General features: G+C 54.1%; 1 protein-coding gene across 1 annotated transcript in view; it reads left to right on the top strand.

Moving 5' to 3' along the window:
• Eya2 (EYA transcriptional coactivator and phosphatase 2) overlaps positions 1-14,768 on the top strand; it is a 190,326-nt gene that overhangs the window by 54,396 nt on the left and 121,162 nt on the right. Inside the window, exon 2 of the mRNA XM_046433563.1 lies at positions 7,608-7,725. Coding sequence (XP_046289519.1) covers positions 7,617-7,725 — 109 coding nt within the window. The 5' untranslated portion in view covers positions 7,608-7,616. The remainder of the gene's footprint in view (positions 1-7,607; positions 7,726-14,768) is intronic.

Raw genomic sequence — 14,768 nt, 5'->3', positions numbered from 1 at the left:
ACCACACGGGCCACGTGCTTTCTGACTCAATGTTCAGGGTGACCGGGCCGGGAGGGTGCTGTGATTTTCTCTGTCCTTATGGCTGAGGCTCAGAGAAGTTCCGTCAACTCTCTGGGAGCTACAGCCATAAGAGACAGCAGCTAGGATGTGAACCTCGGGGACGATGACGGGTTCAGTGCTCTGACCCGGCAGTTCCGTCACTTCAGATCCCACGGGCCCTGGATTCAGAGTCTGACCCAGGTCTATCTGAAGCCATGGTTAAGCGCCCAGGCCCTGGAGTCCGGCTGCCTGGCTGTGGCTCCTGGCTCCACCACGAAGGAGCCAAGTCACCCTGAACCGCAGTCTCCTCATCCTGCCTGCTTCACAGGATGGAAGGAGCCAATGCTGGCAAAGAGCTCTTGGCCCCCGAGGAAACGCTCCCCAAGTGTGAGCTGTTTACCTCCCTGTTCTGTAAGGGGAGCCCCATAATCAGGGCCAGGTTAAGACCCTCGGGGGCCTCAGAACACCCGAGAGATCAGTGTCCCTCCCGCACTGCCCCTGTAATTCAATAATAAAACAACATGACTCCTAACACACAACTCTCACTGCGTGCGGAAATTCAAAAAGCTGCTTCTTAGATCCCCGGGGCGGGCCAGGGTAAGTGCACCCGACAGGAATGTGCTGAGACCTCAGTGTGTGTCCTGTGGCCACGTCATTCCGTCTCCGGGGTGGGAGAGAATTCAAGGAGATAACGTAAAGCGACCGGGATGATTGCCTAGCACATAATAGGCGCTCGCAAAACAGGGGCTGAGATGAGAATTTCTGGAAGGATTTTTCTAACTCTGCCGACCGGGTTGCCCTGAGCTGTCCACTCACATCCCTCTACTTTGTGGGTACTTGGAGCTGCGGCTGACAGCAGGGAAGAGCACTCGGTACCTTCTCAAGTGGGAATCCTGTTGACTTTTACTGACTCGCTTTGTTAGTGTTATCTGTTCACCTCCAAAGGATGAGGAGTTGGGATTGCTGTGTTTGAATTTCAGATCTTGCATTTGTATTTTGCAAAGGATGGACATTCTAATTATTATATCTTGGTGGGTTGATTCTTTTATCACCATCACATGTTTCTCTAATTCCCTAAATTTCTTTTTTCTCTTTGGTTACGAGAGATTGAACCCAGTGGCGCTTAACCCCGGAGTCACATCCCCAGACCTTTCTATATTTTCTTTTGAGACAGGGTCTCACTGAATTGCTTAGGGCCTCCCCAATGGCTGGGGCTGGCTTAGACCTCGTGATCCTCCTCCCTCACCTTCCGCAGCCCCTGGGATCATGGGTGTGTGCCACTGTGCCCAGCTCTGAATCTCTCGATTTCTAATAATGGGTTTTATTTTAAAGTCCATTTGGACTAAATGCCAGCTCCCTTTGGTTTAATGTTTGTATCATATGGATTTCCCCCAATTTAGGGATTCTAATCTTTGTATATATTTATATTAAAAAGAGTCTCGTAAGTATACATTAAAAGTTTGCATTTATTACTTTAAGTGGTTACTCTACACATTATCATATGCATCCCTGATGTTTCTGAAAGTTTCCTATAAATTAGAACCTTTACCATTTCTAGAAAAATGCAAGATCCTAAAATATATCAACTAGGTTTGACCTCTTCATATGCATGTTGCTCTTTGAATTTTCATGCTTCTAGAACATTCTTTTGTAGTGCAGGTCTGCTGTTGGAGAATAATCTCAATCATGGTTTGTCTCATTTTTATTTTGTCTTCATTTTTGAAGGATTTTTTTTGCTGGCCTGGAGTCCAAATTGGCAGGTGAAACCCTACTATGTTCTGGTTTCCACCATGTGTTCTAAAAAGTCACTTATCAGGCGTATTATTTTTTTGTTCTGCTTTCGGTTGGGGGGGGGTGGGATTGCGATGGAACCCAGGGTGCTTTACCACTGAGCCACATCCCCAGCCCTCTTTTTATTTTGAGACGGGGTCCCACTAAGTTGTTTACAGCCTTGCTAAGTTGGCCTCAAACTTGCAGTCCTCCGGCCTCGGCCTCCTGAGCCACTGGGATTACAAGCATACGCCAGTGCTCCCAACAGCCCTCCAGCTTTGAAGATGAATATGTCCTTGCACGTGTCCTCGACCGTGCTGTGCCGAGGGGTTCTTTTCTCTGCATTTATCCTGCTTGGGATTTCCCAACTTCTTGTCCTTCATCCATCTTAGAAAGCCTCTGTCTGTTTCTCTAGATATGCGTTTTTACTTATCCCGCCTCTGCCCCCCGTTGTGGCTCCCATCTCGGAGACTTCGACCCTTCGCCGTGTCCCGTGTTTCTTCTGTGGTTTAAGGCCTCCTTCCCAACCTCCTTTCTGAGCCCTCCTGCTCATTCACCAGGCCTCTCTCATAAGGCCAGCCCAATGTCCCGCTGCTCTTTGGAGTTCTGAATTTCAGTTGTTTTATTTTCTAGTTCTATAATTTCCATCTGATTCTCTGGTAGCACTCTCGGGCTCACATCCTCTTTCTTGGTCCCGATGTCACAGACAGTGGGCAGCCCAGGTTTGACAACTCCCGTCTGAACCTCGTGTGGATCTGTTTGTTTTTTCTGTCTAGTTTTGGGTGCTTGGTCCTGTCTCCTGGCATTTTTATCATGAATGAAAAACTGTGGAAGATGAAAGAAATTTAGGGACTAGAAGATGACATCTTTCCCAAAAGAAAAGTGACTTTTCTTTTGGCAAATGGCGACGGTAGAGGCAAATCGCTTTGCTCCAATATGAGCTTAAGATGACACAAACCAAGATCTGTTTGTTCACCTTTAATCCAAGGAGATAACCCCTCGGGGGTCTCAGTTGAGAGCTGGAGGTCTCACCTAAGCCTCCTCATCCTGGGGGCCGTGAACTCCGGTTTGGTCCCCTGGTCTTGGGGACTTGCCAGAAGCTCTGCTGGTCCTGGCTGAGCACCCCCTTTCTGCCTGGCTCCTCTGCCTCCCCCCACCCAGCTTAGACCCAGCCTCTGCCTCTGTGGCACCAGCTGGGAGCAAGATGGTCCCCACCTCTGTGGTCCTCATACCCCGGGATTCCCCTCCTGGTGACGAGTTGCCTTGTCCTGAGGCCAGGGGAAAGCCACGCTGTCACTCTTTGCTTAGACAATGGCGACGGTCTGGAGGGAAGGAGTGGGGACCGACTGCACCCAACCCACTTCCCCCTCTGGGATTTGGGCCTCCAGGTCCTGGTCTGTCATCTTCCAGGGCTTAAAACTGTCCCCACAGCTTTTGTTTCTGATCATGATTGTGCCATTGCACTAGAAATCCAAGGTGTTCTGTCAGCCGGGAGGTGAGTCAGGAAAGTGCTTATCTGAATTTTCCCAGATATTAGAGAACGATACTACTTTAAACCACCTAAAAGGCAAAACTTCAGATGAATCAAGATTTACATAGGAAGGGTGAAGTTCTAAGGGAATAGCTTAACGTGGACCAATTTTCAAATCTCAGGAATAAAGAAAGATTTTTTTTTTATACCTAGAAAGAAAGGAAGAAAAAAAAGAAATCAAGTAACTATTGGGAAGACATTGAATGATTTTTTTGGTTTTGTATCACGAAAGACATCAGAATTAAAAGAAAACAGTCAGATGAAAGACTAAGAAAAGAAATCGATGACATCTGAAGCCAACAATGAGCGAACGCAAGGCGCCCCCACAAATGAACAAGAAAACCAGACAAGGGTGAATGATATGAGCAGAAGCACCCCAAAACTTGTCATGCAGATAAACGAGGATATTTATTTTGCAGCATTATTCAGGGTGCTGGGGGAGGCAGGCCACCTGGCTACCCATGCGGGCAATGCGTGAATTTAATGGAGTTGGTAAAAAACCTTAGCTAGAAGCCAGCTCTCCATCCGGCAGGTATCCACGCACACGCTTAAACACATAGACTAGACGTGCGTACGCATTAAATATATGCACACGTCACAGACACACATTTAAAACTGACGGTGCACACTGAAAACAAAAAACCTAATGAACATGTAAATTAAAACACAGGCCACACATAAAGCATCACATTTACATATCTAACACATTAGAGCCGCTGCCAAGGGGGGGGGGGTGAAAATGAAGATCAGCAGGAATTTTTAACAATCCTGTTGGACATAAGGACTTCCTGCCGACTGTCCCTCTTTCCCTCTGTCCCTTTCTTCCTCTGCCCTCCGGCACAAGCTGTAGATGACGGGATGAGCCAGCTTCTGCGCCTGCTGCCGTGGGGGATGGAGATGCTTCCCCCTGGCTTGGCCTCAGGATCCTGGGCGAGGGACTGGGATGCGCACCGGCTTGTCAGCGTTCACTCCCTCCCAGAGCTCACCTCCCACACCTTCCCGACCTGCTGCAAAACCAACAGAGGCCGGCTGGGCCCAGGGCTCCCGGGGTGACAGGAGCACTCAGTAAAGAAGCCCGTGACAGAGGCTGGGAGTGTCCTGCTGCTGTCTCTCCCCTTGGAAGGCTTCTGTGAAAATGCATATGCCAGGGGTCTCCATCACAGATGGGACAGGAGGAGGTCCTACGACTGGAAGGAGAGGGTCCGGTGTCACCAGTAGGGAGCCGTGGGGCCACTGCTGGTCACCTCCGGCCCGCGGCTGCCAGGCTGGATTCTGGCAATTGTCTTCCATTTTCAAGTTTAAAATACAGATTTTTATGTGAAACTGCCTTATTTTTAAAAATATTGGCAACGACTTCAAATATTTTTTTAAACCTCAGGGGGTAGAAACGATTCATTTGGGGTTTTTGGTTTTTGGTTTTAGATGATGATGGACCTTTGTTTTATTCATTTATTTCCATGTGGTGCCAACCCAGGATCAAACCCAGGACCTCGAACATGGTGGGCAAGTGTCTGCCACTGAGCCCCAGCCCGGCCCCTCGTTCTGTTATTAACTGGATCTGGACTTTGACTGACAGTTCACTGCCTTCGCTTCCCAGAGCCATAGCGTCCAGCTGTCTGGAGACCAGTGCTGAAGTTTACATCGATTCTTTTTTTTTTTTTTTTAAAGAGAGAGAGAGAGAGAGAATTTTAATATTTATTTTTTAGTTTTCGGCGGACACAACACCTTTGTTTGTATGTGGTGCTGAGGATCGAACCCGGGCTGCACGCATGCCAGGCGAGCGCGCCACCGCTTGAGCCACATCCCCAGCCCTCAGATTCTTTTTTAACTTTAAAGTATTTGCACACACTCAAAAGAAGGAAGGGAGTGGGTTTGGATAAAACACAAATTTCTGGCACCTATGATCTGGCAGCAGATTCCCTGTCTGCCCTTTGCCCTGCACCAGACCACATGCTTTGGGTCTAAAAGAAACAGGACACCGGCCTCATCCCGCCCTGCCCGGTGGCATTGAGGGAAATGGTACCCAGCCTGCCCGTGTACCTGGGATCGCTAGGAGCCAACATTATTAGCTCATGTAAAGTTATGAGCACTAGAAGCTGATCCATGTGGAACTCCCGCATTGGACTAACCCGTGCGTGTTTCCTGGGATAAGTGTTGCCTTAAAAAAAAAAGCTGTCTCCTTAGGGGTTGGGGCTGTGTCTTACTGGAAGAGCATTTGCCTCGCATGCATGGGCCCTGGGTTCCATCCCCAGAATAATAACAATAATAATAACAATAGTAATTAATAACGGTAGGCAATTAAGTGTCGCAGGCCTGCGAAGATGCACAGTAAGCCATGCAGTAGTGTTCTACCCAGAGCCTGATGATACGCTGAACCAGGACGTGGCACGTCTTTCTTGCCAGATAGAAAATGTCTTCGGCTTTGTGAGGCCCATGTGGGCTCTGTCAAAACGACTGAGCCCAGGAGCTGCGACGTGAAGGTACAGACAGGACAGCAAACCCAACAGGAGGGTGTGTTCTGATCACGCTTCACCCACAGACGCTGAAATCAGAATCTTACCACATTTTCATGTGTCACGAAATGGGATCCTTCTTTTGATTTTTTTCAACCATTAAAAAACGTGAAGGTCACACTCAGCTCATGAGTGTGCAGAAACAGGTGGCATATGCTGGACTGGGCCCATGGGCCCCAGTTCACGGCAACCCCAGAACTCACACTGCATGAACTCGGGGGGAGCCCCCAGGGCACCACTTCCCAAATCGCATCCCCCAGACCTTCTCCTGAAACTGGTGTCCTACGCTCCTGCATCACTTACCCCTTCCTCGTGTGCAGCGTGTCCCTCAGTGGCACAGAATGTGAGTTTGTGGCTTTGGCCTTTGTGGAAACAGGATCCCACCCAGTGCCCTTCTGCCTCTGCTGGGCTCTGGCTTCGGTTGGCATCTGTGAAGAGCTGGGTCAGTCCTTTTCTCTGCTGTGTTGTATTTCACTCCGTGACCACTCTGTCTGTCCCAGCTTGTTCCTGTGGCAGTGGATGGCATCCAGGTGGTGCCTCTCTTCACATGCTTTAATCACTTATTCTTAACCTCTTCATCTTGACCTTGTCAGGGAACTACTTCGATCATTTTCCAGATGAGAAAACTCATGCTTTAGATTGTTCTGGTAACTTGCTCACGATATTGAAACGCTCCAAATCCATGACCTCTTTATGACGAAACCTGAGTCTAGAACCGTGGGCCATTGATCTGCACGTGGCTAGCGCATGTTGTGCTGTGTTAACGCAGGGGTGACCTTGTGCTAATGCGGTGCTCCCAGCAAGCCGCGCCCTCTCTGAAGGCTGCTTGCCTGAGCTCTAACCATATCAGGTGTGGCCGAGCCCTTGAGTGTGATGTTGGTGCATTCACTAGAAACTTCATTTCTCCACCCAACGTGGGCAGGAATGTGGGAAAGTCTATGGACACAGACAGGCGCAGGAGTTGGAGACATTTTCAGCAAAAAGGGAGAAAGTCCATCAGGTGCCCTGGCGCACACCTGTAATCCCATCAGCTCGGGAGGCTGAGGCAGGAGGATTGCAAGGTCAAGGCCAGACTCAGCAACTTAGCAGGGCCCTAAGCAACTCAGCATGACTCTGTCTCTAAATAAAATATAAAAAGGGCTGGGGATGCGGCTCAGTGGTTAAGCATCCTGGGTTCCATCCCTGGTACCAAAAAGAGAGAGACCCAAGGTGACTTGGCCCTGTGGCCTGCCCTCATCCTCCAATCCTGAGCAGCTCAGGAATCAGTGAGCTCCTGCCTGGGAGGGGCCATGCAGCTGGGCTGTGGCACTAGAGGCCTGGAAGCACTTGTTATGCATTCCCACCCAGACCCCGCCTCCGCCTCTCTGCACCTGTGTGAATGACACCCGTCCTAGCCACCGGGCGTCCAAGCCCACCCCGAGCCTCTGTCCAACCCCAGCGCCCTGTCCGCCTGCCCCAGGAAGCCCCAGAGCTCGCTGCCCTCCATCCCGATGACACAGCCCCGCAGGAGAGGCCTGGATGTCATTCTTCTAATGGCAAAGCCCAGTAGGAGGGAGGGGACGTTTAATCAGGCGGGTGAGCTCTTCCGGGGACCAGGTACCTCATTTCGATTCCTCGTTTCCCTTGGATGAAAGTCAGTGCATTTTTATAACGTGGGGTTCCTAAGAAGGCTGGGGGGGCGTTAATCAGCCTTGATATTCATGCTCTTGCATGCATGATTAATGAATAAGTCACGTTCCTTTGTCCCCTCGCAGGTACAGGAAATGCTAGAACTAGTGATCCCACCCAGCCTCACTGTCAGCAGCCACCGCCAGCAACTCCTGAGCTTCAGCCGCGACGGCGACGCCCTGGGGGCCCTGAGTGACGCAGAAGGTAGGCCTCTCGCTCGAGCTTGGCGGACAGGTGGTGGGCTCGCTGGTGAGGGACCCACCTGCACGTCCCCGAGCCACCGCCCCTAGGGCCCATCCCCTGCTGTCATTTACACGGTGTCCCCAGATCAATACTTTGGCACACGTCACTGCCATTGTGTGCCATCCTTCCGGGGACAGGTGTGCACGCTGGTGCCCGAGCGTCCTCTCGCAGTCTCGGTCCTGGGGTTCCCCGCACTGCCACACACCAGAGCCAGCTTCCGGGCTGTTCCAGGCCCAGCCCTGGGCGTGGCCCTTGGGGCTGTGGCTCTGAGCTGTGTCCTCCCGTCTCTTCTGCCATCTCCAGGTCCCGGCCTGCGCTTTGTTCACAGGGGTTTGACATAGGACAAGGACTCGTTGGCCCTTTGCTTTCAGGTCGGGTTGGAGTCAAGGAAGCAGAGGAGAGATCAAGCTGTCTAAAAACTTATTGGCAAATGATGCAGCCAGACTAGTTTTCAGGAGAACAATACTAGCGATTGTTGGCTCTGCTGGGCTCTGAGGCCTTCCTGGTGGAGCTCAGGTTGGCAGAAGGCACTAAGCTAACAAGTCCAAGTGCTGGGCTTAACCCTTTATTGGGCAGCTCTGGGATTTGCTGCTGGTATTCTGAGACCCCCGGCTCTTTCTCTTTCACTGTGTTTGATGACGGTTCATGGGCACAAACGTGTCTACTGGAGTATAAGGTCACAAGGAATTTGCTTTTAAGCAAAAAGCCTTCCATGAGTGATCATTGCTGTCACCAGGACATGACATTTCCCTTTGCATACGGGTCATGAAGCCGGAACAACCTTCCTGGAAGTCCCACCGAGAGGGTTTGGGCTCTCAGGCCAGAAGTGGGTGGCAGAGGACACACCCTCCTTCTCCTGGGGCTTTGGAGCATGTAAACAGCTCTGTCTCTTTGAGAGCTGGAGAGGAATGACCTAGCCCTGTTCAAAGGCGGTGTCCTTGTCCTCCTGAGTGGAGACACAAGTCAACTTAGAGCACTGTGACACTGTCCTCTGTTCATAGCCTCTGGGGACAGGAAAGGCCCTGGGCTGCCGGGGGAGGGGCCTCTGACTCCCAGCCCTGCGGTCCCCAGCCCAGCAATCTCAGGCAAGTTGGGGGCCCCATCTGGACCTCGATTCTCACTGTCCCCTGGGACATGATGTCCACCCACTTGTAGCCTGAGTGCGAAGCGCCTGCCCCCCTGGGGGACAGGTGAGTGCTGGAGCCTGCTCAGTGTCCTCCTCTGAATCAAGCAACCCCTGTGATCAGTCCTGTGTCCTGGGTGAGTAGGCACAGGACTGCCCCACCTGTTCGAGAGGACAGTTATCCCCCGACCTCAAAGGTGACCTGAGTTGAAAGACGGAGAAGAGGACAGAAGAGGATGGAAGTCCTTCCCCTTGTCTGCCCGCCTCCCCCCTCCCCCCCTCCACTGGCTGGGCCCTCTTTCCTTGGTGTAAGTGGAAAGCTGTCTGCCTCGGGCCTCTGCACCTGCTGTCCCCCACCGGGAGGCCTTTCTTCGCCTTTCTTTTTTCTTTTAAGATGAATCAGTCTCCAAGGCCCCGGGTGATATATGCACAGTCCCTGAAAAAGTAGCCCCGATGTCCCCTTCCACACCAGGCCATCTTGGCTTCTCCCTCCCCTGGAATGGCCAGTCACCTCGTCCTGTGGCTTTGCCGGGGAAGGCGGTTTGCTATGCGGTCACCTTCGTACGCGGGCACTTCCTGAGGCTCCGCGGGCTGCAGAGGTCACAGGTTGCCGGGGTTGCCCTCCAGCCTGTGTCTCCCTCATTCCAAAGGGACGCCGCCCCCTTTGTTTCTTTAACTGCACAGGACTGCCCTGCCCTGGTCACTCAGCTGACCCCTGCAGTGGCCACCAGGTTCTTCCCGTGACTTCTGATCGCTTTGCCTTCTGAACGGGGCGCAGTTTCTCCAGAGAAGATCTGGGGTCGCCCCGCAGCACCGTGGGGTCCCCTCTCCTCCTGCCCACTGTAACTCCGGGGCCTCCACAGGGAGCTCCTGGTCCTCCCTCGTCCTCCTTCACCCCTGTCCCTGCAGGCGTGGGCTTCACCAGGTGGACGGGCTGCCCTGCTCAAAGCACTGGACCAGAGGAGAACCAGGCCACCCCTGACTCTTTCAGGGACTTGCTCCCCAAGGACGGGCACTCTGCTCCTGCCCGTGCTCTTTGCATCTCCCTGTGGCCACTGCACATAACTTGGGTCTGCAGTCACCCAAGCCACGTGTGCCTCCTGGCCACCGCTCGCTCACTGTGGGAACCTGGGCAACTCCTTGCCCTTCTCTGAACCTCAGTCTCCTCTTCTGGATAATGAATTCAGAAGGTAGTTCCTAAATGCCTGTGTGGGCCAGGCCCTGGGATGGCGGCTGGGAAGAGGAACCGAGCTGTGTTCTAGTCCCAGGGGCAAGTACTGAATCTTGAAGCAAATAAGGAAGGTCAAATAAGGAAGGTCAAATAAGGAAGGTCAAATAAGGAAGGTCAAATAAGGAAGGTCGGGGGGGTTTCTTTGAAGAAGTGAAGCAGGACACGGCAGGGAGTGACCCAGGCTAGGAAGGACTTCAGGACAGGACCTGGCAAAGACCGTGCAGGGTGCTCGACGCTGGGAGACTCTAGAGCCCCTCGGGAGTGCAGTAGGGTACCCTGCGGAACTGGGGGTTCTGACCCAGCCTGAGACTCCCAGGTGATTCCCACGATGTTGTCCATCAGCCGTGCCCTGAACAGCAAGGCCCTAACTCGGTGGCCCTCCAACTCTGTGCGTCACAAAAGCCCCTGATCCTCCCCCAGACTCTGACTGCCAAGATCTGGGCGGTCCCCGAACGCGCACTGCCATCAGGTCCCAGGTAACCGTGCGGCTGGCCCCGGGATCCCACTTTGAGAACCAGTTTCCAGTCGTGCTTTTCAAACTTGGCTGCGTCTTGGAGTCACCTGGGGAGTGTCTGTCTTTCTGTGTTTAATAGTCACACCTGGATCCCAGCCCCTGGTCTGATTGGTCAGGGTGAACCTTCCGGCCAAGTCGGCTGAGCACCAGGGCTGAGAGTCCTTGACCTGGGCACCGGGTCCTTCCCGACACAGACGACATTCCCATCCTGCACGTGGATTTCAGTTCCTCTTCCCGTCCAGCTAGGACTTAGTGCCCAGGTCGCAGTAGAGCAGAGACTAGGCAAACTGAGGATGGATGGATGGGCGGACGCGGAGACAGACGGGTGGACGGGGAGGCACAGGGAGGTCATGACAGACAGTTCTGGTTCCTATTGGCTGTGAGTCCTGGTGGAGTGCTAAGGTCCCCTGCCTTCTCACGTCTGTAGGGACAGATAAGGAGAACTTCCTGGCCCGTGGTTACGGGGGGGAAAGCAGCTAATCCGCCTGGAGCAGGCGCCCGGCTTCAGGAGCCACCTGGGAACAGGCCCTGTCAGTCATCACTGTTCAAGGGAAAATCGGACTGAATTGTCCCCTCTGGAAGGGGGGCGGGCAGAGGTGCTAAGAGCCAGCTGCTGAATGGGAGGAATTTTCTCTTTCAAAAGATGCCCTAAGCTCATTAAGTGTTTCAGGGCAGGTGGAACCCTGCTCCCGCCCCTCCCTGGGCCTCCCCCTCCCTGGGCCTCCCCCTCCCTGGGCCTCCCCCGGCCCCATGTTCAGCTTCAGTCTGGCCGGCTCCAGCCTGAGGCTGGTGGAGCTCGGTGCCTCTCGTCCAGCCACCCAGGGCTCTGTCGGGGTCCTGCCTGGGGAGCTCTGGGCCCGGCCCGCCCCTCTCTGGGCCCCCACAGTGCTCCCAGGCTGGCCTCGCAGGGCCTCACACCAGGGCCACTCGGGGAGCTGGGCTGGAGCCTGAGGACGGCAGACCCCGTGGCTGAGGGCGGGCGCTGCCCTCTGGGAGTCCCCCCCAGGCCACTCCTCCTCACCTGGTCACCCCAGACTCCAGGATTGGGACATCCCAACTGCCCACTGATGAATAAGTCTTCAGCAGCCCCTAGAAAGAAGGTCACTTCAAGAGCATGACTTCAATCACTTCCAGAAACGACCGGGCGGGCCTCGTGCCCGCTGCCCACGTGAAGATGAGCTGGAGACTTCAGGAAAGGGCTTCTCTCGGCGGGTCCCCTAAAATCGTCACACATGGGAGATGCCACCTCATCCCTCTGTCCTCAGCCACCACAAGGGACAAAGGACGTCTTCAGGCGCACAAGAGGCAGAGTCGGAATTGGGGCACGTGCTGCTGGACCTGGTCCCACGCTCTTCAAATCGCTGTCCCTGGTGTCACAGTGACTCGACCACGCTCTCAGGGACAGGAAATGACTCCCTTGATAGATGTCACCTTGCTGGCAGGATCTGCCTCCAGGCTGCACTGCCTGGAGGCCCCTCCGCTCTCTGGGGGTGGGTCAGGCGTTGGCCCAGGGGTCCAGTGGGTGACAGGGTGACAGGGTGACAGGGTGGCTGCTCAGAACCTTTAGCTTCTCCGTGGCCCAGTGAGCTCAGGAAGGCTGCGCAGGTGCAGAGCAGGTGCACAGATGGCCGTGGCTTCAGCAGGCCCCGAGAGCGGGAGGCTAGTGTGGCTCCTCGCCTGTGAAGCAGTTGCCACTCGAAGGTGCCTGCCTCCTCTGCAGGAATGAGCCATTTCCCATGTTTCAGATGAGGAAACTGAGGCTCAGAGAGGGGGAGAGACGGGCCCAGGGTCGCACAGCTCCAGTGCTGCAGAGCCAGGTCTGGAGTTGAACTTGAAGCTGACCGCTGAGGCCTGCCGCTTTCTCTGGACAGAGGTTAAGTCAGCAGGTCATGAGACTGAACTATATATATATAGCTTTGGCCCACAGTAGGTGCACAGTGAACACTTGCCGAACATGTGAACGGACGCATGGACCGTGTATGTCCTCAGGCAAGTGACACCTGAGTGTGTGCCGCACAGAATCCAGCCGTCGTGTCTTGTATGAACTGGATCTTGTGTTTTTCTCCTTTATGCCGGTAGAGCACCCTGGTCTGAAAAGCTCCAAAAACCGAAGCTTTTTGAGGGCAGACGAGGACCCGTCCAAGTGAGAAACTCTCCACTATGAAACTGCTTCATGCATGAAATTATTAAATACGTTACATAAAATTACTTTCAGGCTGTGTATAAGGTGTTCATGAAACCTAAATGTCTTGGGTCCCCTCCTGCTCCATTAGGATTTTGAATGTCCCCCAATGGTGCACGTGGGAAAGGCTTGGTCCTCAGGCCCATCTGTGGGGAAGCACTGGGGGTCTTAGGAGGTGGGGCCCAGCAGGGGGTCCTCAGGTCAGCATGTCCTCCAGGGTCTCCTCCTCCTCCTCCTCCTCTCCACATCCTGGCACCTGAGGTGAGCACTCCCATCATGGTGTGGAACCCTTGCCAGAGGCCCAAAGCCATAAGGTTCAGTTCAGTCTTGAACCTCCAGAACCCTGAGCCAAAATAAATCTTTTCTCTTTATACATGAACAGCCTCAGGCATTTCGTTATAGGATGGAAAACTGACTAAGGCATCTCCGAGGTGTCTCATTATAGTATGCATATGCAAATATTCTGAGATCTGGAAAAACCCAGAATACTCTGGTTCCAAGCAGTTCAGATAAGGGACACTGTGTTACCTTCTTCACCCCGACATACTTTAGAGTTTGTGGTTTCTGGGTGAAGATTTATTCCTAGGAACCCAGAGTCGTGATGCTTCTTAGTGACCTTAGTGATGTGCGGTCCTGGGTCAGCCTAGGGTGCTGGCCTGCAGCACCAGCCCTGTGACCTCCAGGATCACAGTCTGCATCTTGGCTAGTCCCAGGAGGCCCTGGGCATGTGGAGGGCCCAGGTGTGCGGGGCCACAGCCTCCGCTGCCTTCCTTCTCACCTCATGGTAACTGGAATCAGGTCTCATTCGTAGACAGGAGCCTCCACAGGACAGGAGCCTGCTGCCTTCCCATGACAGCAGCCCACGCCAGCACAGGTGGGCGACGGGTGAATGGATGAGCTGGTCCCGGAGGTTCTGCCGCCTGATTAGTGGACCCTCCTCCTCTGCCCCAGGAAGCTGGGGGGAAGCGGAAGTCAGTGGGGGGCGCTAGCCCTCCCCGTCTGAGAGCTCGCTGTCCTGGCACGTGAAGGGGAAGCTTGGAGTGGACAGATTTGGCCATGTTGGGGTCGGGGCACCAGGGCTGCGCTCTGAGTTGTCATGGATGACGCCCTGTTGACCTCCCTGTTGCAGTGTGAGTCCGCCGTGGCCCGTCCAGGGGCACCGACACAGCTCACCTCCGCCTGCCCGGCCCCAGACGGGTGCTGCTCCCACTGAGCCTGGGGTCTCCACTGTCGGGAAGGCGCTTAGATAGCTGTGGGGACCCTCAGGGGAGTCCACACCCCAGCCAGAGGGAGAGAGGGCCCTTCCAGACAGCGCTCTGCCCTCCAGCTCCCCTGTCCCCTAGGTGTCCTGGGATGGAGAGGCTCAACAGGTCACCGCAGAGAACACGCGGAGTCTTCTTTAAACACTGGCGCAGTCTGCAAAAGGAAAGCCCTGCGCTCACCGGGCCAGTTTCTCCCTTGCTGGGGGGAAGGGGAGCCGTGCCAGGTGCAGAGGGGCGTAGGGAGGGGGCAGAGGGAGGCTGGGGGGGCATGGTTCAGAGCAGCGGGGACAGATCCCCTGGAGAGAGCAAGCTTGCTTCCCGTTCCTGGAAGCGAAGCCGAGTTCGCCTGCGCCCATAGGAATGCCGCTGCTACAGATCTGGATTTTTGTGAATATTTACATGTTTATTAAGGAAAACATTCAAGATGTTTAATTCAGTAACTTATTTATTGCTAAACATACCGAGTCAGGAGCTTCCACCTAGAATGAGACGGTTAGTGCCCTGGTCCTGGGGACCAGGAGGAAGGGACGATGTGGGGGCCCTGCCTGGGGCGCGGGCCGAGGGGAGGGAGTGCTTGCTGGGTGCCAGGGCTCCTTGGCACTGGGCACGCCCTTGCCTGCTCGGCTGTGTTCAGTGTGACCTGTAATAAACACATCTTGACACCCTCGTTCCGCGTGCGCACACACTCACCT

This window comes from Marmota monax, unplaced genomic scaffold (assembly GCF_021218885.2).
Source record: "Marmota monax isolate L192 unplaced genomic scaffold, Marmota_monax_Labrador192_F-V1.1 WCK01_AAM20220418_F8-fsc00014, whole genome shotgun sequence".
Lineage (NCBI taxonomy): Eukaryota > Metazoa > Chordata > Mammalia > Rodentia > Sciuridae > Marmota > Marmota monax.
This window is presented reverse-complemented; position numbering and strand designations above follow the sequence as displayed.